This window comes from Calonectris borealis, chromosome 7, assembly GCF_964195595.1.
Source record: "Calonectris borealis chromosome 7, bCalBor7.hap1.2, whole genome shotgun sequence".
In the NCBI taxonomy this organism is placed as follows: domain Eukaryota; kingdom Metazoa; phylum Chordata; class Aves; order Procellariiformes; family Procellariidae; genus Calonectris; species Calonectris borealis.
The window spans coordinates 29711474-29737181 of record NC_134318.1 but is presented as its reverse complement, the minus strand read 5'-3'; the positions used below and the strand labels follow the sequence as shown (position 1 = coordinate 29737181).

Sequence of the window (25708 nt, the reverse complement as noted above, 5' to 3'; positions counted from 1 at the left end):
ACCTGCCCAGTGTCCTGCCCTGCACCACCCCTCCTCCCCACACCAGCTGCCCCTGGTCCGGTCTAAAAGCCTGAAGCACAGAGAGCCACAGTGATAGACCTGCTCCTCCTCAGGCACATGTGAGCTTAAGAGACATGGTTTGTGCCCTGTTTGTTTCTTTATGGTCTTTAAAAGCCTGAAAAACCTCCAGGAGTCATAAAACAGGCACACCACTGCTTCTCCATGACTTTTTAAGATTAGAAACATCAGCTCAGCTTACTGGTACTCACCTCTATGTCCAGAGAAGAAGTGGGGAGTTCCCCCACCCTTAGTGGGATGGCAGGAAAGCAAACACGGAGATTTTTGTCTTATGCCAACAGAAATGTTGGCAGAGGGTCTCCCACTGGCACAGGGCCATCCCAGGATTTACAGTAGTAAAACCCCACTCCGTAAGGACTGACGTGCTTTTTAGCTTCCTCTGTGGTGCGAGGAACAAAGCCAGGTGCCAATACGTACAGAATTCCTAGGGGTGGCACTGGGGATCTTTAATTCTCTTCTCGAAAGATACACGTGGTTGGTGAACACAGCTGGAAGCGACCAGTCCCCAGGCGGCTGCGGTGCGCAGCGAGCCAGCCCGGCTCTGGGGCACGCACAGCCTCTCTGTAACCACTCACGCTCCAGGCATCCAGGAACGAGGTCTCCTGAATCCACATCGAAGTCCTTCACTCTTAAGAGCGCCCTAAGACACAAACTGAAGAGCCGTCTTCATCAGCTGTTCTGATAGAAGAGACAGGCTGTGACGGGCAAAGGAGTGAGATTCTCCTAAACCTTGCAAGGTGAAAGTGCTCTCCTCAAACGTGTGGGTAAAACGCTCAAATAAGCACCACTTGTCTTGCTCTGCCATCTGTATCCAGCCCAGTGCTACGTACCTCCAGTTAAAAAACCAAAACAAAACCACAAAGTAAAGACAAATCTTGTTCTTAACTCACAAAATGATACACATACACACGGGCAAGTTATCAGAAAAGGCATTATATTTTGGTTTCCACCTTATTTAAAACTGATTTTGGTTTTCAATCAATCAAATCTGAGTATGTCTGAGTTCAGTTTTCAATTTTTTTTTCCCCATAACAGTAATGATCTGGATGACCATAATTATAAAAGGGGCAGGGAGAAAACCCGAGAACAAGAGAACAAGATACATAATTTGAACTGTGCTCTCTTCCACACGAGCACCCCAGGGAATGTTAGTTTCAGCTCTTTGTTGTTTTTTTTTTTCCTTCAGGTTATTACTAACAAAATCTCTACCGTTTATTAAAGCAAAGCTACAGTAAATTTTCTTGCAGTCTTACAGCAGGTTTTCATATTACCAGTAGGACTCGCATGCATGGATTGCAGTCACACACACACGCTCACAGACATTATACAGTAGCCAGTTGCCACCATAAAAAAAAAAAAAAAAAAAAAAAGAAAACAGACATTCATTTCTTTTAAGTGGTCAACATTAGAATCGCACCAAACTTTTGGATAAAAAAAAAAAATACTGCACAGGTCTTCCACATCTACATGGTAAGTCATCCCTTCGCAATGGACGGAGCTCTCGTCTCCATTTGTTCAACATGCATCGCTGAAGCTTGAAGGCACACTGGCCAAAGAGAGCCCTGTTCTTTTTTTGTCATCTTAACTCGAGTGTGCTGCTCTCGGGGTGCAAAAAAAGGAAAAAAATAAAGCCAAGCCCTTTTGCAGCACACCGGGAAAAGGTCATTCGGAGACCACAGTACTTGGAAGGCAGCCCAGCTGCCTGGATTCTACTTCTAACTGTGCTCTTGGAGGCATTGAAGGAATACACTTGTCTTTAAAAATGACATATAAAGGCAAATTTCTGCAAACCCTTTCTCTTCAAACTGCTTACGGTAGACTAACGCTCCTTCTGGAAGAAACTGGTCCTTCAGTCACCAGCTTCAAGTGGGAAATTTCCTACCTGCTGTCTTAAACACTGAAGCACCAGAGATTATAGGGCTGATGTGTTCAGGCATTCATCAGCTTCAGGAAAACTTAACACCAAAAAAAAAAAAAAAAAAAGCTAAAATGAAAAGAAATCCCCAATGCCTCAAGAGCACTATATCAAACCAGAACTCTTGGGCTACTGACTGCCGGCACTGTCAGAAGCTGCTTGCTTCTGGGAAGACACCTGGAGGTTGAAGCCTTATGGTGATTTCGTATCCTCCCAGGGTGAGATTTGCTGAGCTTTACTGATTGCAAGATAAAGCAGTGTTTTGGAAAACTAAAACCAACAAACTCATAATAACCATCACCAAAATCACCATTGGGAAAGTTCCATTTGTTAGAAGGTCTCATTGAGAAACATCAGTCCCTGCCCCGCGGAGCAGGACGGACACGATTAACAAAACCCAGAACGACCCGTCCCCCACAAGCCGGGCCTTCAGGGACTTGTCCCTGAATTATATTGGAGGGGGAGAGAGAAAAATAAACTAAAAAAAGAAGGTTGTATCACCTTTTCCTCCTGTTAAAGTTTCAATCCTCTTATTCCACTTTTATTTCTTTGTTTTTTCCCCCAATTCTCCCTTCCACTCTGCCACCTTAGCTGGGGGAGTTATTGGTACGAGAATTTGGAGAGTCCTGCTCATTTATTGTGTTCAAGAGTACACACACCGGCTGCCGGGGCAGGTGGTGGTGGCTGTGTTCGCGGTGCTGCTCTTCCGCAGCATTAAAAAGCCCTTCCTCCTCGTCCCCGTGGGGGCGGCCACTGCAGCTGTCGCAGAAGTCCAGGGGCCCGTCCAGAGCATCATCAATGAGCCCGTCGAACTCCTTGAGGTCGTCGTCGTGATGGCCCCGGTTGCATACACAGACTTCGATGCCCGAGTCGCCGGTGAAACGGCGCTGCCTGCCCGGCGTCTTGTCCTTCGCGTCGGGAATGGCGCTGCTCTGCTCTAAGCTCTCAGAGCTGTAACCTTTTAGCAGTTCCTCCTTGCACTCCGTATCCTTATCGGGACCGGCCCTCTCCACTAGCTCGGCTCCCGTGCTGGTACCACCGGGCTCGACGCTTTGCATTTTGGCAACTGCTCGCTCGACCAGTGTGGTGGTGGAGGGCTCGGGGTCCCCAAGGCCGGGGGACCCGGTGTTGTCAGTACTGCTGTTATTGCCGCTGGGTGCTGCTGAGCTGCTCTGCGCTGGCTGCAGGTTTCTTGGCGTGTCTGGGATTGTGCTACTGCTGCCTGCTGGGACGCACTGCTGATGTAAGGCACTATATGGTGGGGGCGGGGTCGGCGGTCGGTTCACAACTTCCTCATAGGGAGGTAGTAAATAATTTGGCAAAAACCCTAAAAGTGGGAGGCAAGGAGGAGAAGTTATTTCATGAACAGCTTATCTCAGGAAACAAGTCATTAATACAGGTCGGTGTATTATTTTTCATCTACCAGCACCTTCCCACTGAACAGCTAAATGGGCTTTACAAGGAGTGCCAAAACTTGGCCCAAGTGAGACACGTCATGTTTTGGAGAAGCAGCAATCGCGGCACAGGAGGGCACCATTACAGGAGGAGATGGACACAGCTGGGAACAGCAGCCTGGTCTCCCTGCTCTCAAGTCTATGCTTAGGGCTACCAGGCGAGCCTCCCCCCACCACGCTGTACCCCAATACAGCCCCATAAACCACACCAAGGGATGGCCTGCGTTGGCTGGAGAGAACAACCTGGGAGATAACTCGCCAGCCCTCTCCAACACTGGCTTCTCAGCTGAGTTTCCACTTTCAAGAGCAAAGGTTTCATCTCACAAAGCTTTGTGCAAATATGAAGAGACACGAGCAGTTACAAGGAACTTAGAATCCTGACTTTTAGTTGTTGTTTTAGTGCTGGATTCAGTTTTTCTGGTGCGGTCAGAATAAATTGGCAGTACTGGCAAGAGACTTTGGTTTATTTTACTTACAGCCCCTCAAATCTATGAAAGATTTTGTTTATTTCTTAAGAGGCAGCAAAATAGTCTATATAGACAGAATGGACTTAAATACTGGAAACATTAAAGATAGCACTACAGTTTTCCATGTGCAATTGCGTACCCCTGGGGCTGGGGAGGAAAGCGCTGCTGGGGATTATTTCTGAGGTGGCTGCAAGAGTTTAACGAGAAAAGCAAGTTCATACATGCAACTCAACAGTCCATCACTGGAAACTCAGTTGTGGTGCCTCCAGTCAAAAGGTCGAGACTCGCTGTTCTAGCACAGCATAGCAGGGCACAAAGGAGAGAACAAAGCGATTGTACTCTCCCTGAGCCATGGGCAACAGCTCCTTCGTGCAAACTCCTAGGGCTGCTCACCAGCAGCGTCGTCTGGGAACCGCAGCACAGGGCAGGAGCCAGCACGGTCCCTGATGAGGCACCACTTCCACCCAGCCTGTGTGACCGAATTTCGTGAAGCCACTTCCCACATCTCAATCCCACCAGCAGCAAGTGCAGGCTGGAGAGAAGGAGCATCCTGAATGAGATATTTTAAGGACCTTCCCAGAAAAACACCCAGGGAATCACCCACTCCAGAGCCAAATCAAGGGTGGGTGTGAAGGTGCTGTAGCTGGTGTGGTTCAACTCCAGACTCAAGGGGGCTCAAATGCATCCAGCAGCTGGAACACGTCACCTCCTCTCTACAAGCCAAGGTTAGGCAGCAAAGCTGCCCCCCACCTCTTGCTGAGCCCAACCACTGCTCCCCACTTCCACCCAACATGGGAAACTCGCCACTGCCCTGCTCCCCACAACCTCCGGGAAAAACAGTGTGAGGTACATACGGAAATAAAACGGCAGGGCTGAATAGTTATGGGCTTCCCGGTAAGCGATCAGGTTGATCTCGTGTTGCCGCTGCTGGGCCTGGAGACGATGCTTGGTGCGCCGGTGATGGCAAACACAACAGCAGCTGAGGATGATGATGATGGTCCACACCAGCCAAAACCCTGCAGCGGGGGAGAGCAACCGTTAACCACAGCTCGAGAGCCACATCCAATCCCAGGACACTCCACGAAGGCGATGGAAGAGATCATCGGAAAGCCTGGATCTGAACCCCGCACTGCTCTGAAGGCAGAAATACGTGGTGCACCAGGAGGCTTCGACACAGATCTGCCTGCGTGGGTGGCTGCTACTCTGGCAGCCTTGACCGAATCGGGTAACTGTACACACTTCAGTACAATGTGGAAGACGTTCAACAGGCACAACTCCGGAGGAGAACGAAATATGGAGACAGGGTTAAGCTCCCCCCCACCCCTTGGATATAATTTCTTCTGGCCAAAAATATGAGCAGAGCTGTGAATAGCATTGAACTTGTCTCCCACAGCCACTTCGGTTTGAAAATAACAATCAAGACACAAAAGACACTCTGCAGATTGACCGCAGAAGAAGAGAAAAACCCCAAGCACTATGTTTTGCTTTTGTTTGCACTGCTCTTTAATTTCCAGCCCAAATCCTTCATTGTTATGCTTAACAAAAACATACTTTTTACATAAATGTCTCAAAATATTTTTAAAACTTATTTTTGTATTCAATGTCTTAAATCATCCAAAATTAAATTAAACTAGCCCCCCACTCTGAATCCTCAAGAAACCTAACTTCTGCTCTGTTTGTGGTCACGGCTGGTTTCTTGCACTGTTGTACTGTAAGTACACTGTTCCTTAAAAGGGAATTTTAGAAGAGCACTTCCTGAATTTTCTCCACTCCCTCCAACACGTGGAATAACCCCTCCTTTCTGTAAATCCCCCTTCATGCTTGCATGCACTAGAAAAATGTTTCCAGTGAGGCTTTTGTCTTCTGCAACCACAGCTCACAGCTCTACCTGCCTCAGAGGTGTCTGTAATCTCTTTTTTAAGCTCAGCTTTTGCAGCTAAGGATACCAGGAGAGCTCCCCCTTTAGAAACATGTAGGCCTGGCAGCCACTCCTCAGCAGGGATCACAACACCATTTTTCTTTCCGTAAGACCCCTGCCACTCTTCATTATTTCCAAACAGACAAAATGAAGACTCCTAGTGCTACAGCCCATTTTCAGCATGGCCATTCTGCCCTGTGAGATCAAACTGCTTGTCTTCTCCCTAGCAAAAGCTCTAGTCCTGCCTTTACAATACCTTGATGTTTTCAGCATCCCCTGCTGAGTTAGCAATGTTTTCTCTGCTAAGAGCTGGGTGGGGAAAGGTGAACAGTTTAGGAATTTCAAGAATGAGAGGAGTATTGCTCTGGCTCAGGACAAAGTCCAATCAACCCATATCACAGATCTCAGAGCCTGGCACTGGGCTGTTAGTAGGTGAACTGGATATGCCGTATCATGCCTCCGAGCATTTTGAGCAGGGACTTTCACCTCCCTGTGTCGTAACCCAAATTCTCCATGTATTTTGGCACAGCGAACCGAAATCTCTCTCATCTTGCGCAACCAATTTCCCTAATGGACTGGATTCTGCCTTATACCCAAACTTATCAAAACCTGCTATCAAATGAAGGTGTTACATGCGCCATTTTTTTTGCTTGGCTGGAAGTCAAGGTTCCTAGGCAGTTTTTCTAGCCAGCCTGCTCAGCTGTACCACGAAGGGCAGAGAGAAGACTGTGATCTTCGCTCCAGAGAAGCAAAGGACAAAGCACTTGAGATGCCCTCTGCACTTCCTTCAAACCGAGCTGAGAAAGCGTCCACCGCCCTCCAAACATCCTCCTGCTTCTAAAAAAGCCTATAGAAACTATAAGGATTGGTCTAGTCCACCCTTCCCTCCAAAGCCAGGCATTTGCAACCACTGCCTCGCAGTTTGAAGGCTCCCACAAATACACTTTATTTCTTGCTGAGAGAAGGTCCCTTGGCTCTTGCTTGCTGAGGAAGCAAGAACACACTCATCGAAACCAGGTCATTGGCACAGCACGCCACCACGCACTGAAGCAGGCCTGCAGTTCATCTTCCAAGTACTCCTTATTTTCGAAGAGCAGTCCGTGATCATGCATTCAAAAACAATGGAAAATTACACCCAGCTATCCAGGGATTTTAGCTACAGTTATGAAAACAGATGCTTTTTAACACATTTGATCATGTCCTTTCCCAAGGACTCTAGATGCAATGGTAGCAAGCAGCACTTCGTCAGTTAAGATGTCCTGGAGAACTGCCACTGTTAAGCAATCTCAGCTGTAGCAGCCGAATTTTTCTGCAGGGAATAACTGCTCCCACCCAAGCCTGCATCCAGAAGATTAAAAAAGTATTTCTTTAGAAAACTTCTCTACCCATTCCAAAGAAATCCCAAAGTGCTTTGCAGAAAAACCGATGCACAAGCTCAGAGTAGGGGTCAAAGTAAGCTCAGCCATTCCTGGGAAGACGTGCGGCAACTCTGTAAACAACAGGCAGTAACAACATAAAACAGTTTAGGATAATAAATTAATGTTGGATCCTACTGAAACCGCAGGTGGCATTTTAAGTAAGCAGACCATAATTTACTGGATTGCAATCTGGCTAAGGTGCCAGGAACAACACCTCCATTCTTGTGCAAAGGATCTATGCACGCTTGCAACCACAAGTGGATGAGATCTGTTGTTTTTCATGGGAATTTCCAGAAAAAGAACCCACTAATACCATGTTATTGCCTGGTTTCATTAACTGCTGACACTTCCTAGAGCTTCTAGGAATTACTCAACCCCTGACTCAGCACGAGCCCACGGACTTGCCTGGATGATCACAGGAGGTCAGCAGCGTGTGCCCACCACAGCCATTTGCTGGCCGGGCTTCTGGCGTCCTCTTTAATGGCTTTGCCCCCACCTTGGCATGCAACAGCACATCTGCACCACAGGGCTGAAAGCACCCCCAGCGCACAGAAAGCAATAGGATGGGAAACCCATAGCTGCTGAGGCACACAAGGGGCTGCTTGGTGTCACTTGAGCAGCGGTGCCAGTGTTGCAAGATGGACAGGGTGCAGTCTGGTTGCAAGCCCAGCCTGGTGCTGGGAGTCCAGGGCCTCCAAAAAGGCTCTACAACATGCCCTAGCCAGAAGTTTGGGCACAGCTGCTATTTTGGCTGCAGAACAGAAAAACTGTAAAAGCCTAGCAAATATATAGTATGGTCATTTATTTGAATAAAGCTATGCGTACAAGGCCAAGTGCAATTGTAAATATTATGTCTAAAAGTATGGAGTGAATAGTGAAGATGTCCAGGGCTGAACTGTGCATTTGTACACCTGGCGGTGCTTGGCTTCAAACCAGCAGCAGCGAGGTAAGCCGAGCAGACCACTGGCCCATGCACCCCGTGGTTCATTGGCAGGAGGGGAAGGAGGGGAATTTCAAATTCACCCAAAACCAACACTACACGAGCAGGAAACGCGGAGCCTGAGCACGGTAGCAGTACACGCTAACACCTCGTTCATTGCAAAAGCAGGTACCCGTTCTGCCTCGTGCTGAAAATGGGCAAGATGTGCAAAGGCAACAGAAGTTTGGCATTAAAAGGTCTCTAAAAGCCAAGTTAAACTGGGCTTCTAGTTGCCTTCACTGTCCCCAAAAGCCTTCCCCATCTCCTTCAACGTGTGCCTCCTTCCCAAATGGACACAAGCTGGTTTTCAGCTGCGTTGTGCTGAGCTATCACAGCAGTCACTGGAAAAGGAGAAACGGTTGGGAGACACTGGGCATCCTGAGCCAAGTTTGCCATTAAATGTCTGATTTGAAAGAGAGTATTTGGTCACCTGGCAGTGACCATTGGGAACAAAAGCTCACAGCAACCTGAGGGCAACATGACAGTAGACAGCAAACAGGATCTTTGGAAAAACAACTGCTGATGGACAGCATCAACAGAAGTGATGCACCAGTTTGGAGCTAAACATGCACCAGGGGACCATCGGACTTGAAGGCAATTTCAGGCTCGCTCTTGGTTTATGGAAGAGTCAGAAGTTGAAACACTCTCCAGTCCAAAAAAGGCTGAGTCCTGAGAAACACTGCTATATTTTCTGTCAAATTCACTGGTGATGTCAATGGGTGGATAACGATGCAACCAAAGGGTAAATCAGACACAGCCAAGGAGCTGAGTTTTGCCAAGAGATTTCCCTGCCAGAGCATCAAAACCTTTCATAAAAATAAAAAAGTACCACCAATCTCTTACCTAGCATCAGACAGGCTGAGAGCTGTAAGCTCTACGTGAGTGCCAAGCTCAGAGAGTCAGAATGGGAGCTGCAGAAAGACCCGGGAACAGAATTAGTTCCCATGAAAGCCATCTCTCGCAAGCATAGGAAATACCAAAGAAAGAGAAGGCTGCTACATTTACAGCGTCCTTGGGAAAGGGAGCCTCATCACATGGTCACGCACCAGAGATGTTTTCTACCAGCTGTGAAAGAACATGCCGGGCTTAAAGCTTCAAGAAAAACCTTTCTGGGACACTGACCATAGTTTTGCTTAAACTTAAGAATAATTAAGAATAAAATAATTTAAGAATAAAAAAACCAGAGCATTCCCTCCTCGTGAAAAATGCTCAGTCTGATGCTGTACTGTATTTTCTGCCTGGGATGTTGCCATTCCCATTGAGGGAAGCTCCTTTTATCCTGTGCAAAATGGAAAACGTTTTCTGGAGCGTTCCAAGGGAAGGAACAAAGAAATCTGCCCTCAAGTTCATGGTAAACTTGGGCAAATGCCATCGCTCTGTTGGCAGGAAGTCCCCTAAAAGCAAGCCAAAACATACTGCAAAGTGCTTTTGTGTCTGCCTGACAAGCATCTGGGTAATAGCTTTGGCTCCATGAGAGCTGGTTCCGAACAGAAGGAGAAGTGGGACAATTTCACTGACTAAAAAGTGATGTCCCAAACGGTGGCCTCACAGTCAGCCATGGCTGGAAAACCAATTGTCTTTCACATGGCAAATGCTATCATCAAAAATAGGAGAGAGATTTAATTGGTACTACAACCCGGATGCACTTGGGTTTTATAGTAGTGTCCTTGGCACAGAAACCGCATCATCTCCTGCCACTTCAGACACAAGCCTGTACAAGTCAACGCTGCTGCTCAAGAATGCCAGATGAAGGATCCAGGCCACAGGCCTATGAACATTTTAAGAAGGAAAAAAGAAGCTGCTGAATGACGTGGTCCTCCCTTGCTTGTCTCTTCCATACCTCCTGCTGCCTCCTCTACCTCTTCTTGTGCCAGCACAAAGCTGTACGCAACTGTGGTTTGAACTGGTTTGAGGGAATCAGAGCAGGTTGAAAATCATCTGCCAAACACAACACCAGCAAGAGAACTGTGACTTTCAGTGACAGTTTTATGTCAGTTTAAATTAGTGGAACTGCAGCCCCAGCCTGACCACACTTGCAGGAAAAAGTTACTGAATATTTGTAGAGTACAATGGCAAAAGAAAAAAGCTGAAGACAACATCTCCAACTCCTGCTCACTTGCTCCCAGACTGGTAACTCAGACAGAAGGAGAGGGACGTTAACTGCAGCTGGTTTCTAGTTTTCAGAATAGTGTCCAGTATACATGGTACACCCACTGCCATGAGATAAGATGGAAGACGACAGATTTCAGGAAAATCCTTTGCTTATCTTGCAGTGAGAGTCAACTTGAGGCAGTCAATCTGCAGACACTTGTTTTTATGCCTCTCTCCTGGGGAGGGAGCCTTTGAAGAGCAATTGCTCCTGTACTCCAGAAGACACGTTTTTAAGTCCAGTCAATTCCAGCTGACCTAACCCTCCCAAGACATCTGTGTTGGTAAAATGCATGTTGAACAGTGGTCTAATAGAGATTAGGCTACAAAAAGTACAAGGAAATCAGTGAACAGCTCCCTCGGTGATCCTGTTTATCATGAGTTTCTGCATGGCTGTGACATCTCTTTTGTTTGCCCTATACTTTCAGCTAGGCTTTGTCATGAGAGGGTTATCGCTGAAGCACCAGCTGAGGAGTAGCAGCAGCCAAAGGTAAAGTTTGGTACACCTAGGAAAGAGAAAGCAAGTACAACCATGTAGGAGGCTGGGTGAAAGGCAAGGAACAGGACAAATTCCTCTCTGAAAAAGGACGTGGTTATACTGAAGGATAAGATAACACGGAGTGAGGAAGAAAGCACGGGACTGATGTGTTGTTTGACTGCGGGTTTTAGAGACTGCAGCCAAGTATTGGAAATGAATTCCTATTATAAAGCTGACCTGGAACATGTACGTGGTACAGCAGTTGCTTTAGTTTTAGCAACTAACCGGATCCTTGCCAAAATTTTCTGGCAGCATGCTTTTTGGGGAAAAGAGCTGTCTAGAGATTCCAAGGGAAAGCGTGCAGAGATGAGCAAAATGTTCAAAATCAGCAAAAACATCAACTGTGCTGCCTGCAAACAGAACATGTTTTCCTGTACAACCCTTCCACTAGGGCCCAAACAGTCAAGATCTTTTTTTCTTTTTTTTCCTTCAGAAACAGAAGGGCTCAGTATCACTGCTGAAGTAGCCAAAATGAAGCAAAATAGGCACATCCAACATATGAATACTCGCTCAATCATCGCCAGTGCTGGTTTGTTGTACAGTACCTAAATGACCAGCTAAGCCCTTTAACTTTGAAATCCTACAACTGAGATCTTCTGCATGCAGTGACCAGCTGCCTGCTTCCATGCTCCATGATTCCTGAAGCACAGCGTACTATTCTTCCAACCACACAATGCAAAATACTTTCTACAGCTTTGCTTGCTGTGTTCAGAGCCTCTGGAATAGTCTAATTTCATGCTGGTCCTCAATAGGCAAGGAGATACACAGGGATGGATGTCAGGAGATCTGGAATTGGTTTCAGTCCACATTATACACTTGGGAAAATCCAGAACGTCTGAGCCTTAATTCTTAACCTGCAAAATGTGGGAACTTACTCCTCGATTACCTTCTCTCCTGTATTTTGAAAAGTGGTATTTTGGAACATTTACGCAGTAAGATACCTGTCAGGCTTGGATAAAGGCCAACATTGGAAAACTCCAGCAAATCACAATCACATCATAACAGACCTGAATAAAAACTGTTAGTAAGCAAAATCCAGCAGCTGCTGCCATTCTCCCAAGACCACAATCTCCCCCTTGGGGACCGTGAGCTCTCTGGGGAGCCCAAAGAAATTGTTAGGCTAAAATGTTGAACCAGCTCAACCACCATCCAAACAAACAGCTTTCCCTATGTGAGGAAATGCAACAATAAAGCCCGTTCTTCCCTTTTACTTGTTATGATTCTATTCCAATAAAATTAAAAGACATACTGCACTTTTTTCCCCCATATTACCAGCTACCAAGCTTGAGCTAAGAACTAATTAGACCTTTATATAGCTATTAGATCTATATATATAAATCTGGATATAGTTTTATTATTTGGCAACATGGCACTATTTTTTTTTTTTTTAATAAGACATGGGTGGGGAATCTGAACCGGGCTGTAATCTAATTTTAAACACAGGCTGTCCACCTGCTTGGCATATCATGTTCTCCACTCCTCCACTCCACCCCTTAACAAAATAATACCTTGATTTTGCATCCTATTCCACTACCCTCAAGGACTGGTTTGTAATTACTGCAACTTGACTTGCTGTCTAGAAATGTTGAGATCAGCCATTTTCAAAGACAAACTCCCCTCAAATTCTTAAACAGGGAAAAAGATCCTTTTTACAGGAAAAACTCCCAAGTGGCCACAAGACAGGATCACATTTCAGAAGGCATGTCCAGCAAAGGCAGACTAGTTTTCTTTTGCATTTCAAATGCCACCCTCCTCTGCTTCTTCTCCCCACAAAGCTGTGGTGGTAAATAAATCGCGGATTTAATTCAACACGACTAGCAAGAAGGTCTGTTTTCAGGCACACAACAGCACTGGTGGTCTAAGAAGGTGAAGAGGAGCAGAAACTTCTCAAAAGCTACTTCAGTACATGCATACACTGGTTAAAATCAAAACATAGAACAACCATGAAGCTATACTTAAAAGGTGCTGCTAACTTAACTGTTCATTAACCAAAAGTTATTATTAACTTTTAAAAAGCTACTCTATTCCCAAGCATGTAAAGCTGTTGCTCTCCACACCATCAATTCACTGCTCTAGACTATTTACATATACTATCACTGCTATTCACCTTGAAGGTCTTAAGTGTGCCTCACCACACGTACCTACTAAAGATATTCAACAATTCCTGAAGCAGCAAGTTCGTTCTGCAGCTGTGGTTGCAAGCTCTAGAATATGAGTTTTCTTAAATTTAAAGGATGTGCCCCTCCATGTCTCCCCTCCCAATCCCAGAAACCTTTTTCTAACACTCATAATGGCAAAGCAAGCTTTGAAAACATTAACCGATTTTAAACCAATGTTGGATGTTTGCCTGAATTCGCAGAAAGCCTAGAAGAATGGGTCTCATGTTTGCATTATTCCCCTCATCTCAGTGTGGTATATGATGCTCTCTGCAATGCCGAAGGAATGTGAATCTCAACACAGAAACCCATTCCTGGAACCATCCAGCAGCGTGTGCCACTAGTATGTTTATTCCAAGATCTCAGTGTGACCTGTGTGCTTGCCCTAGAAAGAAGCCTGAAATATCCTGCTTCCTTCTAAAAAAATCTGGTTTTATCTTCCAAGAACTTTTATGATGCAGCCAGGCACTGCCAAGTATAAAAGTCTGTGCCATACTGAGAGCACAAAGACAGTTAAGTAAAATCATTCCATTAAAATGGCAGGGGGCTATTGTTCAGACTGTATTGTTTATATGCAATTCAGTTAAGCCTCTCTTTCAAGATGTCCATGGGAGAAACATGGCGACCGTGCAACAAGCTCCAGTATGCAGCTGTACTCCATGCCGTTGCTCAATTTAGATCCTGCTTGCTACAGAGTCTGTAAGTCCTTGCATACATGCCTCTTCCTCTACATTCCCACCCACACAAATCTGAAACCGGGTCTGACCTTCCCCACTCTGCTTTGTCCATGCATCCCCATATAGTCCAAACAAATTCCAGCCATCTGTCCTGCTTGTGTTGCTGACCGCTATGATCTGAACTAGGCAGTCCAAGGCAGCCACGCATTCATGCCTGTTTCTCAGCCTGTGAGGGTCCCTGGAGCTGCCCACCCAGTCCTGAATCGTTTCTTGAACTGTTTGGAGACTTCTGAAAATAAAGCTGCAAGTAAAAGGTCTGCAATACATTCAAATCCTCAATTAATATCGACACAGCCAGCCACTACAGTCTGATGCACAGTGTGTCCTGAAAGAGTCTATTAGAGTCCTGTTTAATCTACAACCACGTCCTCCATGCTTCACTGGTTAATTTGAAAAGTAAAAGCATGTTTCTAGACTAAAGGATAAAGTGTCAGCTATTCCTGTCCTTGGATCCAGGTTAAGTGACACTCTTTGTATGTATAATACATTTCCACACACATGCTACTTGAGAAAGTGAAACTGTGGGCACAGCAGAGGGATTAAGTAGATAGCACAGTTGCATAAAAGCTACAGGATACCATTGGGTGTGGTAAGAAAATATCTCCAGTCTCTAATGTGGGGGTACAGTGTTCAGAGTTCCACATTTCCAAATTCTGGGAGCACAGATGCCTTCTCAGCCTAGGCTCCTGGCAGTACAACAGCATGTCAACATCAATGTTCAAGCTCAATGAAGAACCCTTTGGGCTCCTCCTCAAGAAAGGAAGACACCATCAAACCGGCACAACTCAAAGTTTGCCTTTAAAATTCAGCATCTCGTACTTCTCTATCCTTTCAACCCCCCATTTTTCCATATATTTTATCAGAGTTTTGCTGACCTGCTTTGACCTGCCTGCTGCCATCTAACAGGACTTAGGTATATTCACTCAACCACTCACTAGAAACATGGGTAGTTTTAAATTCCAGATTTTGGGAAAGAGGAGAGAAGAGGGGTTGCAATGGGCAGTGTATGTTCCTCACAGCCCACGGTATTCAGCCACTGTCAGTCCACAAGTTTTGCCCAAGACCCTCTCCACCCAAGGAGCTGTGCTCCAAACACAATGTGTCCTGAAGAGAATAAACATCCTGGCCCCCCTCCTTGAAAGGACAGCTTTAAAAAGATAAATCAGATTTAAACTGTCGTTCTTGCAAAGAACTAAAACAATAAGATGAAAGATACTGAATTAATTCTCTGTTTGAGCGTGTCAAACTCTAGTGTTGTGCATATCGGCATTTCTCCCTCAAGCCTGGTTTCCTCACTCGCATACAGTGTTATTTTGAGTACCCTCAGTACTGCCCAAACCAGTGAGAAGAACAAACAACAAATCTCCAGTGATGAACGTGGAAAGACGACCCATTACTCCTCAAAAAGCAGGCGATGCCTACTGTAACAACCCTATTTCCCTTGCCATATCAGGTCAACTCCAGTTTGTGTTGCAGTGAAATGCAATGGCAATGCATAACAAGGGCTGAACACAAAACCCCGAGGGACACAAGCCAGACCTGTAGTATGGTATGAGAGCCATGCAGGTTAGGAAGGGAAGCCATACAAAACGGAAGGACTTACACCAGAGTTCATAGTAGTAGTTGCAACACTGGGATTGTCCACAACAGTGGCCCGTTTCACATATGTAACTTTGATTGTTGACACCCATGCAGGTTTCCTTGTCCTAAAATTAAACAGACACACTTTTAAGATGCTTTGTCAGTATCTTCTGTAAAGGTAATCTTTTACTCAATGATCTGCAATCATTTGAAAAGTCACAAGTTATGGTCTTGGGAAACTCTAAAATACATAAAGAGGTTAAAATACAGCTAAGGATCACCAAACAACACAAAGGAAGAAAACCCCGTATTCTCCAAATTCATGAGTTACATTGCTTTAGCATCTAGTCAGCGCTGCTTTCTCATCATTCCTTTCCTTTTCCATTAAAAGTTACCATGTTTTGGGAGCCAGGCATTCTCTTCAAGAAGAGATGTCATTTGTTCCACATTTTACACACTATCACTGCATTACTGGGGCTGAATGCCAAGTGGAGGAAATGCATTAATAAACAGAACATTTTAACTTGAGAAAATACTGCTTGGATTCATTTAGATCTAAATGATAATTACAGTATGTTCCTGCAAGATTCCAATCTAGAATGATTCCTTCATAATTAGCCATGTGCTTTACATAAGATCAGCATTCCTGTAAAACTTCTTCCTGGAATAGCGAAGTAGTCCAGGAGCAGAGCCAAATCAGCTGGTCCTCGGGACACTTAAGATGGAAAAGGACTACCGTGTGAGGTCTCAGTCCCCCACGTGGTGCACTGCTTCACAAAAGTCCATGTTTTCCTGCTAGTCTGAAAACATGGGTGGGAAAAAGTACAAAACACAGGAAAACAGAAGCATTTTACAGGTTGTGGTTTGTACATCCTCTAATAGGCTTTGGGGCAACCTGGAAGTTAGAATACACTACACAGTTTCTTAAGAAACAAACATATCTTAAAAAACATTGATGTTGCAAACAAACCTGTAAAAGAGTCTAAAATTTTCACTTTCTTTCACTTAAAATTTATGATAAAGCAAAGAAAATGTGCGAAGGTTTATACTGAAAGACATGTTGAAAGAATTCATTTTATAAGTACCATCTTTCAAAAAAAAAACCCATCAAAAAACCCCCAAAAAACCCCCCACACCAAAAAACCAACCAAACAAAAAAGCCCAACTAACCCCAACCAGCTAGGAAGAGGAGCAAACCCAACCAGCAGGCTATAGGAATGTACATCGGTGGATCCCAACACTTGCTGAACTGCAGTGTTCCTCTATTTTATGTGAGTGCACAACGGCCACACTTCTCACAAGCCTCTATGGAGTCACCATATGCACAAAATACAAAGTCCATTTCAAATTATGGACCACCTCACTGAACAACTGATGTAAGGCAGCAGTTTCAATGCAGAAGACTCCTGCACTAAGTTCTTAAGAAGACTCAGTCTATTTGGGGATCTGGGGGAGCACCAGCACTCCCCCACCATGCAGCACCCCAGTCGGAGCCGTACCTCCCCAACACTGGGCCTGTGGGTCCCTCACCTGAGCACCCATATTACAGCAGCAATGTAACTTCTAAAAGCAGAAGAACGTCCTACCACCCAAGGTTCAACAGAAAGATCCCACACTGCATTTTTCTCCTAAGACGTCACACCAACTTTTGAAAGGGTTTTGATCGTGTGAGGGCACAGTTCAGGAAACACAATTCAGCATACGATGTACCACTTCCCCTCCTTCCACAGGTATCACAATTTCCACAAAAGGCTCCAAAAAGCACCAACAGGCCACTTCCTTAAAATTCATCTGCAGAGGCAACAAGCTGGAGGGGTACCTGCCTCCTGTTTCCAGGAAGAGAAGAATATTTTGCTGGACAGACCAGTCAAACCGCTTTACTGCGGGTAGCTAAAGCAAACGTTTTATATTCTTGACTTGAGATGCTGCATGCCAATAGTAGACACAACATTTTCCTACAGGGTAAGGAGGTGTTCTCCATCTCTAACTCCAGTGGCTAACAGCAACTTTTAGGAGACACTGTTGAGCTAGCACAGCATTTTCTGCTTCAGGCATGCTATTCATTCCAAAAATTGTAATTTTAGTCAGCAAAAGAATGAGAAACAGGACACATCTATTCTCTTATCTGCTCTTATTAGTTTATTTACACTTTTCCTCATTTTTGTTGGCCTTGCAGAATTAATGCAACTGACGAACAGCATAGATTTTGGCTCTCACATCAACAGAATTGAGAAATTAAGATCCCATTGCAAAATTGTTATCCCGTTGATAATGCACAAGCCAGAAAGTAACCGGCTGAGGTCTGTGGTTGTGACACATGAAGATCAATGCAACCTGTGGAACCAGCAAATGAATCACGTGGAGCTGGTGAAAGAACTGAATCCCACAGTGCCATTTCAGGAACTCCTCTGCATCACAACGCTGATCCATCCTTGAACACCTGTGTTTACTCCCCAAAAATTTGTTCCATTCAGTGTTGTCTGTTTCAAAGAGTGGCAATAAGGAATACATCGCTGTCTTTTGGCAGCAGCAACCTGTAACAGCTTCAACATCACTGTATTTTTCCCACTTAAGAACTTGCAGCAGTCCTGTTTTCAGAGACTTTCATCACATTATCCTTTTATTTGAACTTCCTGACTCTCTCTTGCCAACCTTATTATATTTGAAATGACCTTTCCACAACTCCATATGCTTATGTGCAGAGTTGCTTCTTGTTAGCCCAGCTGGCAAACAGGTCTATGAGGGGATGGGTGTACATGTTGAACAGAAGATCCTCAGCAGCCAAGCTGGTATTCTGCAGGTTGTTCCTGCCTGCTTTTGGAGATCAAATCTCAAGCAACATCCTGCTTTCCCATCTAAGGTAGAATTCAAATCTTAACTGTCTGGAGCTTCTTTACACACTGACCAAGAGAAATTATCTTCCTTGCTAATGCATAAGCGCTTGTACCTTTGAATAGTCTCGCAGTTAGCTTTCAGCTCCCACAGTTCAGGAAGTCCAGGGTTTCAAAGTCCTTGCAGTGCCGGTCACCAGCCATGCTCCTCACAGTCCACGCAGCTCCTCTTGGAGCCCTTCTGCAGCCCTCTGCCAGCCCGGCCACCAATGGGTTTCTGGGAACATGGAGCCATCAGACTCAGTGCCACGTTCTGACCCAGAACTGTCACCCTTGTTTCCAAACAGTTTCACAGAATCAAAGAATAATTTAGTTTGGAAAGGATCCCAGCAGGTCACAGGGCCCGACCCCTGCTCAGAGCACAGCTACCTCCAATGCCAGGTTACTCAACCCAGCACAGGGAAAGAGATAAAACATAAAGGCAACAAATCTTTGGAAAAAGCCCACTAGGCAAAGATTCCAGCACAAGGAGAGCATTGTTTCGGGACATGTTACAGGTGTCTCCTTTGCATGGGCTGTTTCAGTCTCCTTTCCTCTCCCCACTTAAGTCAAGACTCATTTCTGTTAAAATCTGAGCCACTGTACAGTTTCTTGCACTGTTTTGCAAGCCAAGGAAGAGGTTATGCACTGCCATCAGTACAGGCCATGACAGAGACCATGACATTTTTTGTTAGGAATCTTCTGCCTACCACCAAGCACTTCGATCAGGCTTCAATTTCTAATTAAATCCCAGCCTGCACTTTTCATACCATCAGTGTTGTATTATTTCTGCTTCCTTCTCCTATTCATTCCTTGTGTCATATGCCGTCAAACGGTAACTACTTAAGACATATCAGTAATATAGTTATCTATAGCCTAAATGTCTCCCGGAAACAGTATCACAAGTGCTTGCGCTATGAAAGTACACTATTTCCTCTTTCACAGCAACAGGCATGCACAAGGCACAGGACTGAAAGAGTAGTTTTATAGGTAAGAAAAGTATATATGGGGAAAAAAAATCTCATAGAAGCAAAGTTGGAGCACTCACATTTTCTTGACCTGCCTTTGTTTCTAGTTTCCATTTCAAGTAGTGCTTATAATGATCATTTTTAATCATTCTTAGCAGCATGGAGTTTTTGTCGAACTACTACAAAGAGGTTTGTTGGGTTTTTTTAGGTAGCCTTATGAAAACAAGGAAGGGGGAGGGTTTCTTTCCGAAAGCACTTTCTTCCCCAATAGCCAGTGGCTATCACATTTCAGTGCAGGCTTCCCTGCTGAAGGACAGTCTTGTTTTCTTGTTGTCCAGGCAAGCACATCCCTCCCCACCAGCCTTTGTTCAGCTAACTATAGATGCCTCCAGACAGGATCGCTAAGCAGCATCTACACAAGTCTGCTCTCAAAGAGTGTTCAACTCCATTAGAGCAGAATATTCCTATTTTGCAACTAAGAAGCCTGAACATGCCATCCGTTATCTCCCACCTGCAAAGCCTAGGAGATATCCAGCTAATTTCAAGGGATTGGCTTTATCCTGTAAAGCAACACATACTCTAGGCTGCATATGCGTCACTGCTTCCTTGGCATCTTCCTAAGAGCTGATGCAGACCTGAGGAAATGGACTCACTGGATCCCTGACGCACACTCCAAAGCCAGGAGCTTTCAGGAGAGGCTCTGCAGTCCCGGAGTCTGTGTTCTCTCCCCATCCAGTCCGACAGAGGCCATTCGTTAAATCTGGTGCAGGCTCTTTCTCATGAAACTGGTTGAGTTGGGAAGACCTCATCTTGGTGCATTTGGAGAGTGTCTTCATATTTTAGATGTGGCGTTTTGGATTAGTTTTCACTTGTCATAAATTTTATAAAGCAACTTTGTTTGAATAAAAATAAGATGGTTTTTTAACTTATTTTCTTGTTGATATTTGGCATTTGTGATAAACCCACAACCACGTTGGCAACTCTGCCCGTAGCACACTTTTGCTGTTACATGCTTTTACAAATAATCCTTAAAATATCCAGCAGTGGTAGGTATAAGAGAACTCAAGGCGGTACCATATGTTGTCACATCTGAAGCTACAGCAAACATTAATATCAGTGCCAGGGAAAAAAGCCAATTATTTTCTCCACCTTCCAGTTTAGTATTGGACCTTTGCTGGAGGTCTACGTGACAAATTAAAGGTCAAAATCTGGGGCATGATCAAGACAGGAGGCATTCATGGAGGTCTGTAGGTTGCCTGAACTGCCCCTTGCGGCAAGAAAGGATGGAATCAGACCTCCTTATCCTACTTTTGTAAAGGTTTTCAGTACTAAATGGTTGGGTTTAATGCCAACTAATAAATCTGTCAGGATCTATTGCGTCTGAAGGCAATGTAGGAAATGGAGGGAAATGAGAACTGATTGACAGTGGAGTATCATTACCATAAAAGAATCAAGGCACTTCACACTTTTCTACTCTCCAAAGTCAGCAGTTAACCTGGGAATACTGTTGCTATGTCAAAAAGGAAGAAGATGAAGATGACCAAATTCCAGACCAGTGTGGCTATTTTCCAAGCTGAAAATTAATATGTGCAACTGCAGCAACAAACACCACAGCCCACGCTCAAAAGTGCATAGTTGGCAGTGAACCACCTACAAAAGATGACTCCTCAGCTGGCATTAACCAGGTAACCAAAACCACCAGAGGCTGATATCACGGAGATCCAATAACCATTTTAGCTTTTTGCTCTGTCTCCTCTTTCCACAGAAATCCGTCCTCCATTACCTTAAATATGAGCACCTTGCATTTATATGGCCTCTAAGTGTCATTCAGCCTGCCAGAGTATTCATCCTAACCTTGGTAATACCCAGACACCCCAGAAAACACTTTGAAATGTGACTTGCATTTACTGGCAGCAGGTTATATGCCATTCCTCTCTTCTAGGATAGCCAGTTTTTTAGACCTACTCTAATCTCCTATTCTCTCCAAACTGTGGTACAGCATTTGTCAAGGCACTACATAGCAAATTATTATTTGAACTGGAAGAGATGGGGATTAATAACGGAATGACAGGGGTGAGCAAGGAACTGAGTAACAGGCATTACAAACAGTGCGACACAGTGAAAAGTCCAGCAGCAGGACTGCCAAGCTGGCATCTGCCGGAGGGCAAGATGCTACTGGTTTTAACAGGACTCGGGCTCAACCTGTGACCGCTCCAGACCTTCTGGTTTCACGGCTCTTATAGGGGACTTTGGTAATAAGCATCGATTTAATAATTAAAAAAAAAAAAAAATCCTGACCTAGTTATTTCACTAATCTCATTACTCGCAGGCAGCAGTCCCTTGCTTTCAATACTCAGCCGCACCCATAACAACAAAGCAGGATGGATTTGAGCAAGTGACACAATCTCCAGAAAAATGTATTAAAAATATGTATTTTGAGTAACTCACCATCAGTATTTGAACGATACATATTCTTAAAGCACCCAGAGTAACAGAATGGAAGTGATTGTCAGTATCTTAAATATGTTAGAAACAACCAACAGGAAAAACTGTATTTGATACCCACTATTTATGAGTTACCACTTGGCTTTTCCTCAAACTCACATATCAGACTATCACTTGTGTTGGTTAGCCAAGCCCATCAGCAATAGCTCATGAGAATGCAAACACAAAGCTACCAAAGAAGATGAGCATCTCTGACAGATAAGAGACTCAAGTGGTAGTAGGTTAAAATTGCTACTGAATGCCAAATCTTGCCATAGGATTTACTACAATTCCTGGTTTGCCAGCTGCCCCCCAGTTCCTAAACAAAATTCATCTTAAATAAAAAAATCGCTAGATCCTTTCAGAGAAGGACAGCAGGTGGGATCACAGCAAGGACCAGCAAAACCGCAGGGGAACCCTGAATCACCAGGGCAGCCCAGGACTGACGCCCACTCCGAAGCCTCCGGTCCTTCTCCCATCTTCATAAACACTACACTTGTTAGTCTTTTGGAACATAAAAGCAAAAATCCACCATCTAAGCAAGAGCCATGCCTTTGGTGGATTCAGTTTAACAAAAGCACATAAGATTGGTAAAGATGAAACCCGCTTTGCTTGCTGCGAGTTACTGGAACCTCGGGTGCCAGCCCCTGCCAGCACGACAGGGGATAAATTCCTGTAAGCCTGCCTTACTACAGACAACTGAGGCCAGGAAATAAATCAAGTCTGGACATTTCTTCATAAGACACCCACCACAAATTCTGTTTTGCTGAATGTGGAAAAAAAAAATGTGTTAAGTGCAAACATCCAAATACTTAAAGCATAATAAGTGGGGGAAGAATGATGCCTCTGAGCTGTGCCAGGCACAATAAAGATCTCCAAAATGGGAATTCTAATCCACAACATTTATTGCTTTGCTAATGCCAGCATCAGGAGAATTATATTTAAATCACCATGATTAATCAGCCATAGCAGACCCATCTTCAACCCCAGCGGATGCAGAACCTCTGAGGTTTTATTAACCTTTATCTGAGGAACAAATTGGTTTGTTGCATCCATTTATCTTGAAGAAATACTCCAACAATCTTTAAAGGAACACTGTCCTTTCACAGATCGTGGACACTGATTTATTTCAGTAAGAGCTGGTTTCATTTTTGTTTATCGCAAGTTTCACTTTCAGACTCCAAGAACTGCACATTCGCATTTTAAGGGCCACATGAAAGTGTTTACTTCCTTCACGCCTTGCTAGAAGCTTCCCAGCTGTAGTCCCAGCCCTTTCACATTAAAGATAGACGCTTCTAGGAAATGACAGCTTTGAGAAGGCTGTCTTGCATTTTGTTGTTTTAAACCACCAAACAGTTGACAACACTTAAAACCTCGAGCAGTTAAAATTAAAGCTGAAAAGGTTAGGAATCCAACACTTTAACCTTTTTTTTTTTCTTTTACATTTATGCAATGAACTAGATGAACGTATTCAAGCTTCCACCTGCAACCCTAAGAGGAAATGCTCACTTAAAATTGAAAGCTGAGATCCTCTACAACGATGTTTCCTGGGACGGGAGCTTTAAACACCCACGTTGCACTGATGTCAGATAAGAGCTGACCTAGCTTTTTAGGCATTTGAACATCATCCCCACTGCAATAACAACAAAAAAACCCATCCTATTTTTACCATGTGTTCGGCAGTCCATCTGCCGTGCTGCAATGCTACTGGGTCCCAAAGAAAAAGTGAAGGCAGATCCAGGGGAACCAATTGTTCAGTGCGGTGCAGCAGCAAGCAAGGGGTGCCTGTCCCGGGAGCCGAGGCTCGAGGCTCTCATCACGACCGTTCTGTCCTCCTCACGCAGCTCACGGGAGGGCACCCCAGGATCAGCACCCCTTGTGGGAACAACAACAAAGGACATCGCAGACAACCCAAGTGTTTACAGTCCCGAGTGCAAACGCAAGAGACAATAGAGGCGGATGCATGACAAGATGTTCCTGAATTCCTCCCACACTTCTAATTAAATAGCACTGTTCACTAACAACCCTTTTTTCCCCCACTCTTTTAGAAGTGGAAAAAGAAATTTCTGAATATTATCTGCGTGCAGGATACAATCACAAATATTTAGATTTTTTTTTTAAGTCTAAAAATGATTAAAACTCAGAATGATTAAAACTAAAAAAAGTTCAAGCAGCTCCGCAAGCAGCTCTTTCCCACTATATCCCTCATCAGTGGATAAAAATAGTCAAGAGCTTTGCTCTTGTTTTCTTGAGGCAACACCTTTTTTCTGCTTCCTGTAAATGCCTCTGTATCAATGCCGAAAAGTTACAAGCAGAGAAAAAAGTACCATCCAGCCCACTGAGATAACCAGATGTTTGCAGTTTGAGCAAATGAAGCCGAATTACACCTAACTTCTGGTTTTACGCCTTATGCAGCACCTCAATTGTCCCAAACACGTCTCTAAAACAAAAAGATTAGTTTAGAAATAGGAACTTTAGAGAAAAAACACACCCACGAGACTTGAGCAATCTCAACATTTAAGCCAGCTACGTCTCACTGCAAGTTGAGAGTTACCTAAAGCTGTACAGCCTTTGTGCCCGAATTTCCCTCCTTGATTCAGTTCCGAGGTTTTAGGGAAAGTCTCTCTGCCCTGAGTGCTAACAAGCGAACTATTATTATAGCTATTGCATTCAATTACAGAAGGTCATTGTGCTAGAGGTAGTTTCTTATTTAAAACTGTTTTCAGTTCAGCAGGGTGGGAGGGAGGGGGGCAGCTGCATTTCACCAAAAACTGAACTGATAAGGAAAAAGAGACAGCACTGTTTACTCAGCAGTGTGCTGTAAGTCCTTTTGCCTTCATTTCTAAACAACTGAAAGTAGGTAGTTTAAAACATGCTATGGTCCGATCCTGAATTTTTAATTCTAAGTTAGAAACTGCAAGCAGCACTCTAGTATCATGCAATATCTATTTATTGTGGATTGCAGATCCCAGCAGTGCTGGAAAGAGTTTACAGTTAGATTCCCCTCCGGACATGCCTCCCAGACCAAAAAAAGGGTTTGCTCTCGCCGAGCCTAGGGACACATAGTTGGCACCTCCTCCAGCGGGGAGCAGCTGGGCAGTTGCTACCGTTTCTCATTCCACTCGACATTACCAGCTATTAAATTATCCCAAGTTTCTTGTTCAAGCTCAAACTCTCCCGGAACAATTAAAAAGTTACCAAGCTGGGAGTCACAGCACATTGCCATTTTCTGTTTGGTGACCTTTGTCAGAGATAAGATATATATATATATAAATGGCTCTTTTTTTTTTTTTTAAAAAAAAACACAATTTGACACTCAAAATACTGCACAAGGAAACGGTTCAAAGTTTGGCATGTTTTTAAGCAATGTAAACACAATTCCATATTAAGGACGGTGGAAAGTACCCTAAAACCCAACCAAACAGAAACTGCACAGGAGCACAACACAAAGAGCCGCCCTGCCGCAAAGCCTACAACAACAAGAAGAGAGTTTCTTTCCCTGGCTCGCAGTTTTGTTCCTTCCTCGCTAATAAAAAGTGGCTCTCACGCTACCGTGCTCCCCGATCAAACGCCACGGGTGGGGAAGCGCTGTTTGTACGGTTCCGTTTTGGGAAAATCAGAAATCATTTCCTTTGGGGAGGGGGGAATAAAAATAAAAGCAGTCAGTCACATCCTCCACCTGAGCAAGAAGCTCCCACCGCACCGAAGCTGGTTACCTGTCTGAGACCCAGGAGGAAAGGCATTCTGCAGGCTCATCCTCCGCACCAGCGCATGGGAAGGCAGGAATTTAAAGCACCACAGTGACCATTTCCTCATCTGCTGTGGGCAGCCTGCTCCTCCGATCCTATTTAAACCAGGGTTTCCTCGGCTGGGAATGCTAAGTAAACAGGGTCCTGGGACACTGCACACACTCGCTGGCTCCCCCTCCTCCTCCTCCCACTCCCCGTGACATATCTCAGACGCAGCCCAGCCGGGGTGTTTGCAAGAGGGAAATGAC

The 25708-nt window shown here is 44.7% G+C and overlaps 1 protein-coding gene across 7 annotated transcripts in view; it reads right to left on the bottom strand.

Annotated features, from left to right (window-relative positions):
• Nucleotides 1-995: 995 nt before the first annotated feature.
• WBP1L (WW domain binding protein 1 like) overlaps nucleotides 996-25708 on the bottom strand; it is a 59789-nt gene continuing 35076 nt past the window's right edge. For 2 of the 7 annotated variants that reach the window (XM_075154935.1, XM_075154941.1), the window contains 3 exons: nucleotides 15412-15514; nucleotides 4769-4930; nucleotides 996-3320 (listed from right to left, as the gene is read on the bottom strand). In XM_075154935.1, coding sequence (XP_075011036.1) covers nucleotides 2581-3320; nucleotides 4769-4930; nucleotides 15412-15514 — 1005 coding nt within the window. In that variant the 3' untranslated portion in view covers nucleotides 996-2580. Of the gene's footprint in view, nucleotides 3321-4768; nucleotides 4931-15411; nucleotides 15515-18336; nucleotides 18498-23380; nucleotides 23587-25390; nucleotides 25696-25708 lie in introns of those variants that run through there. The other 5 variants (XM_075154938.1, XM_075154940.1, XM_075154937.1 and 2 more) reach the window with 5 other exon arrangements.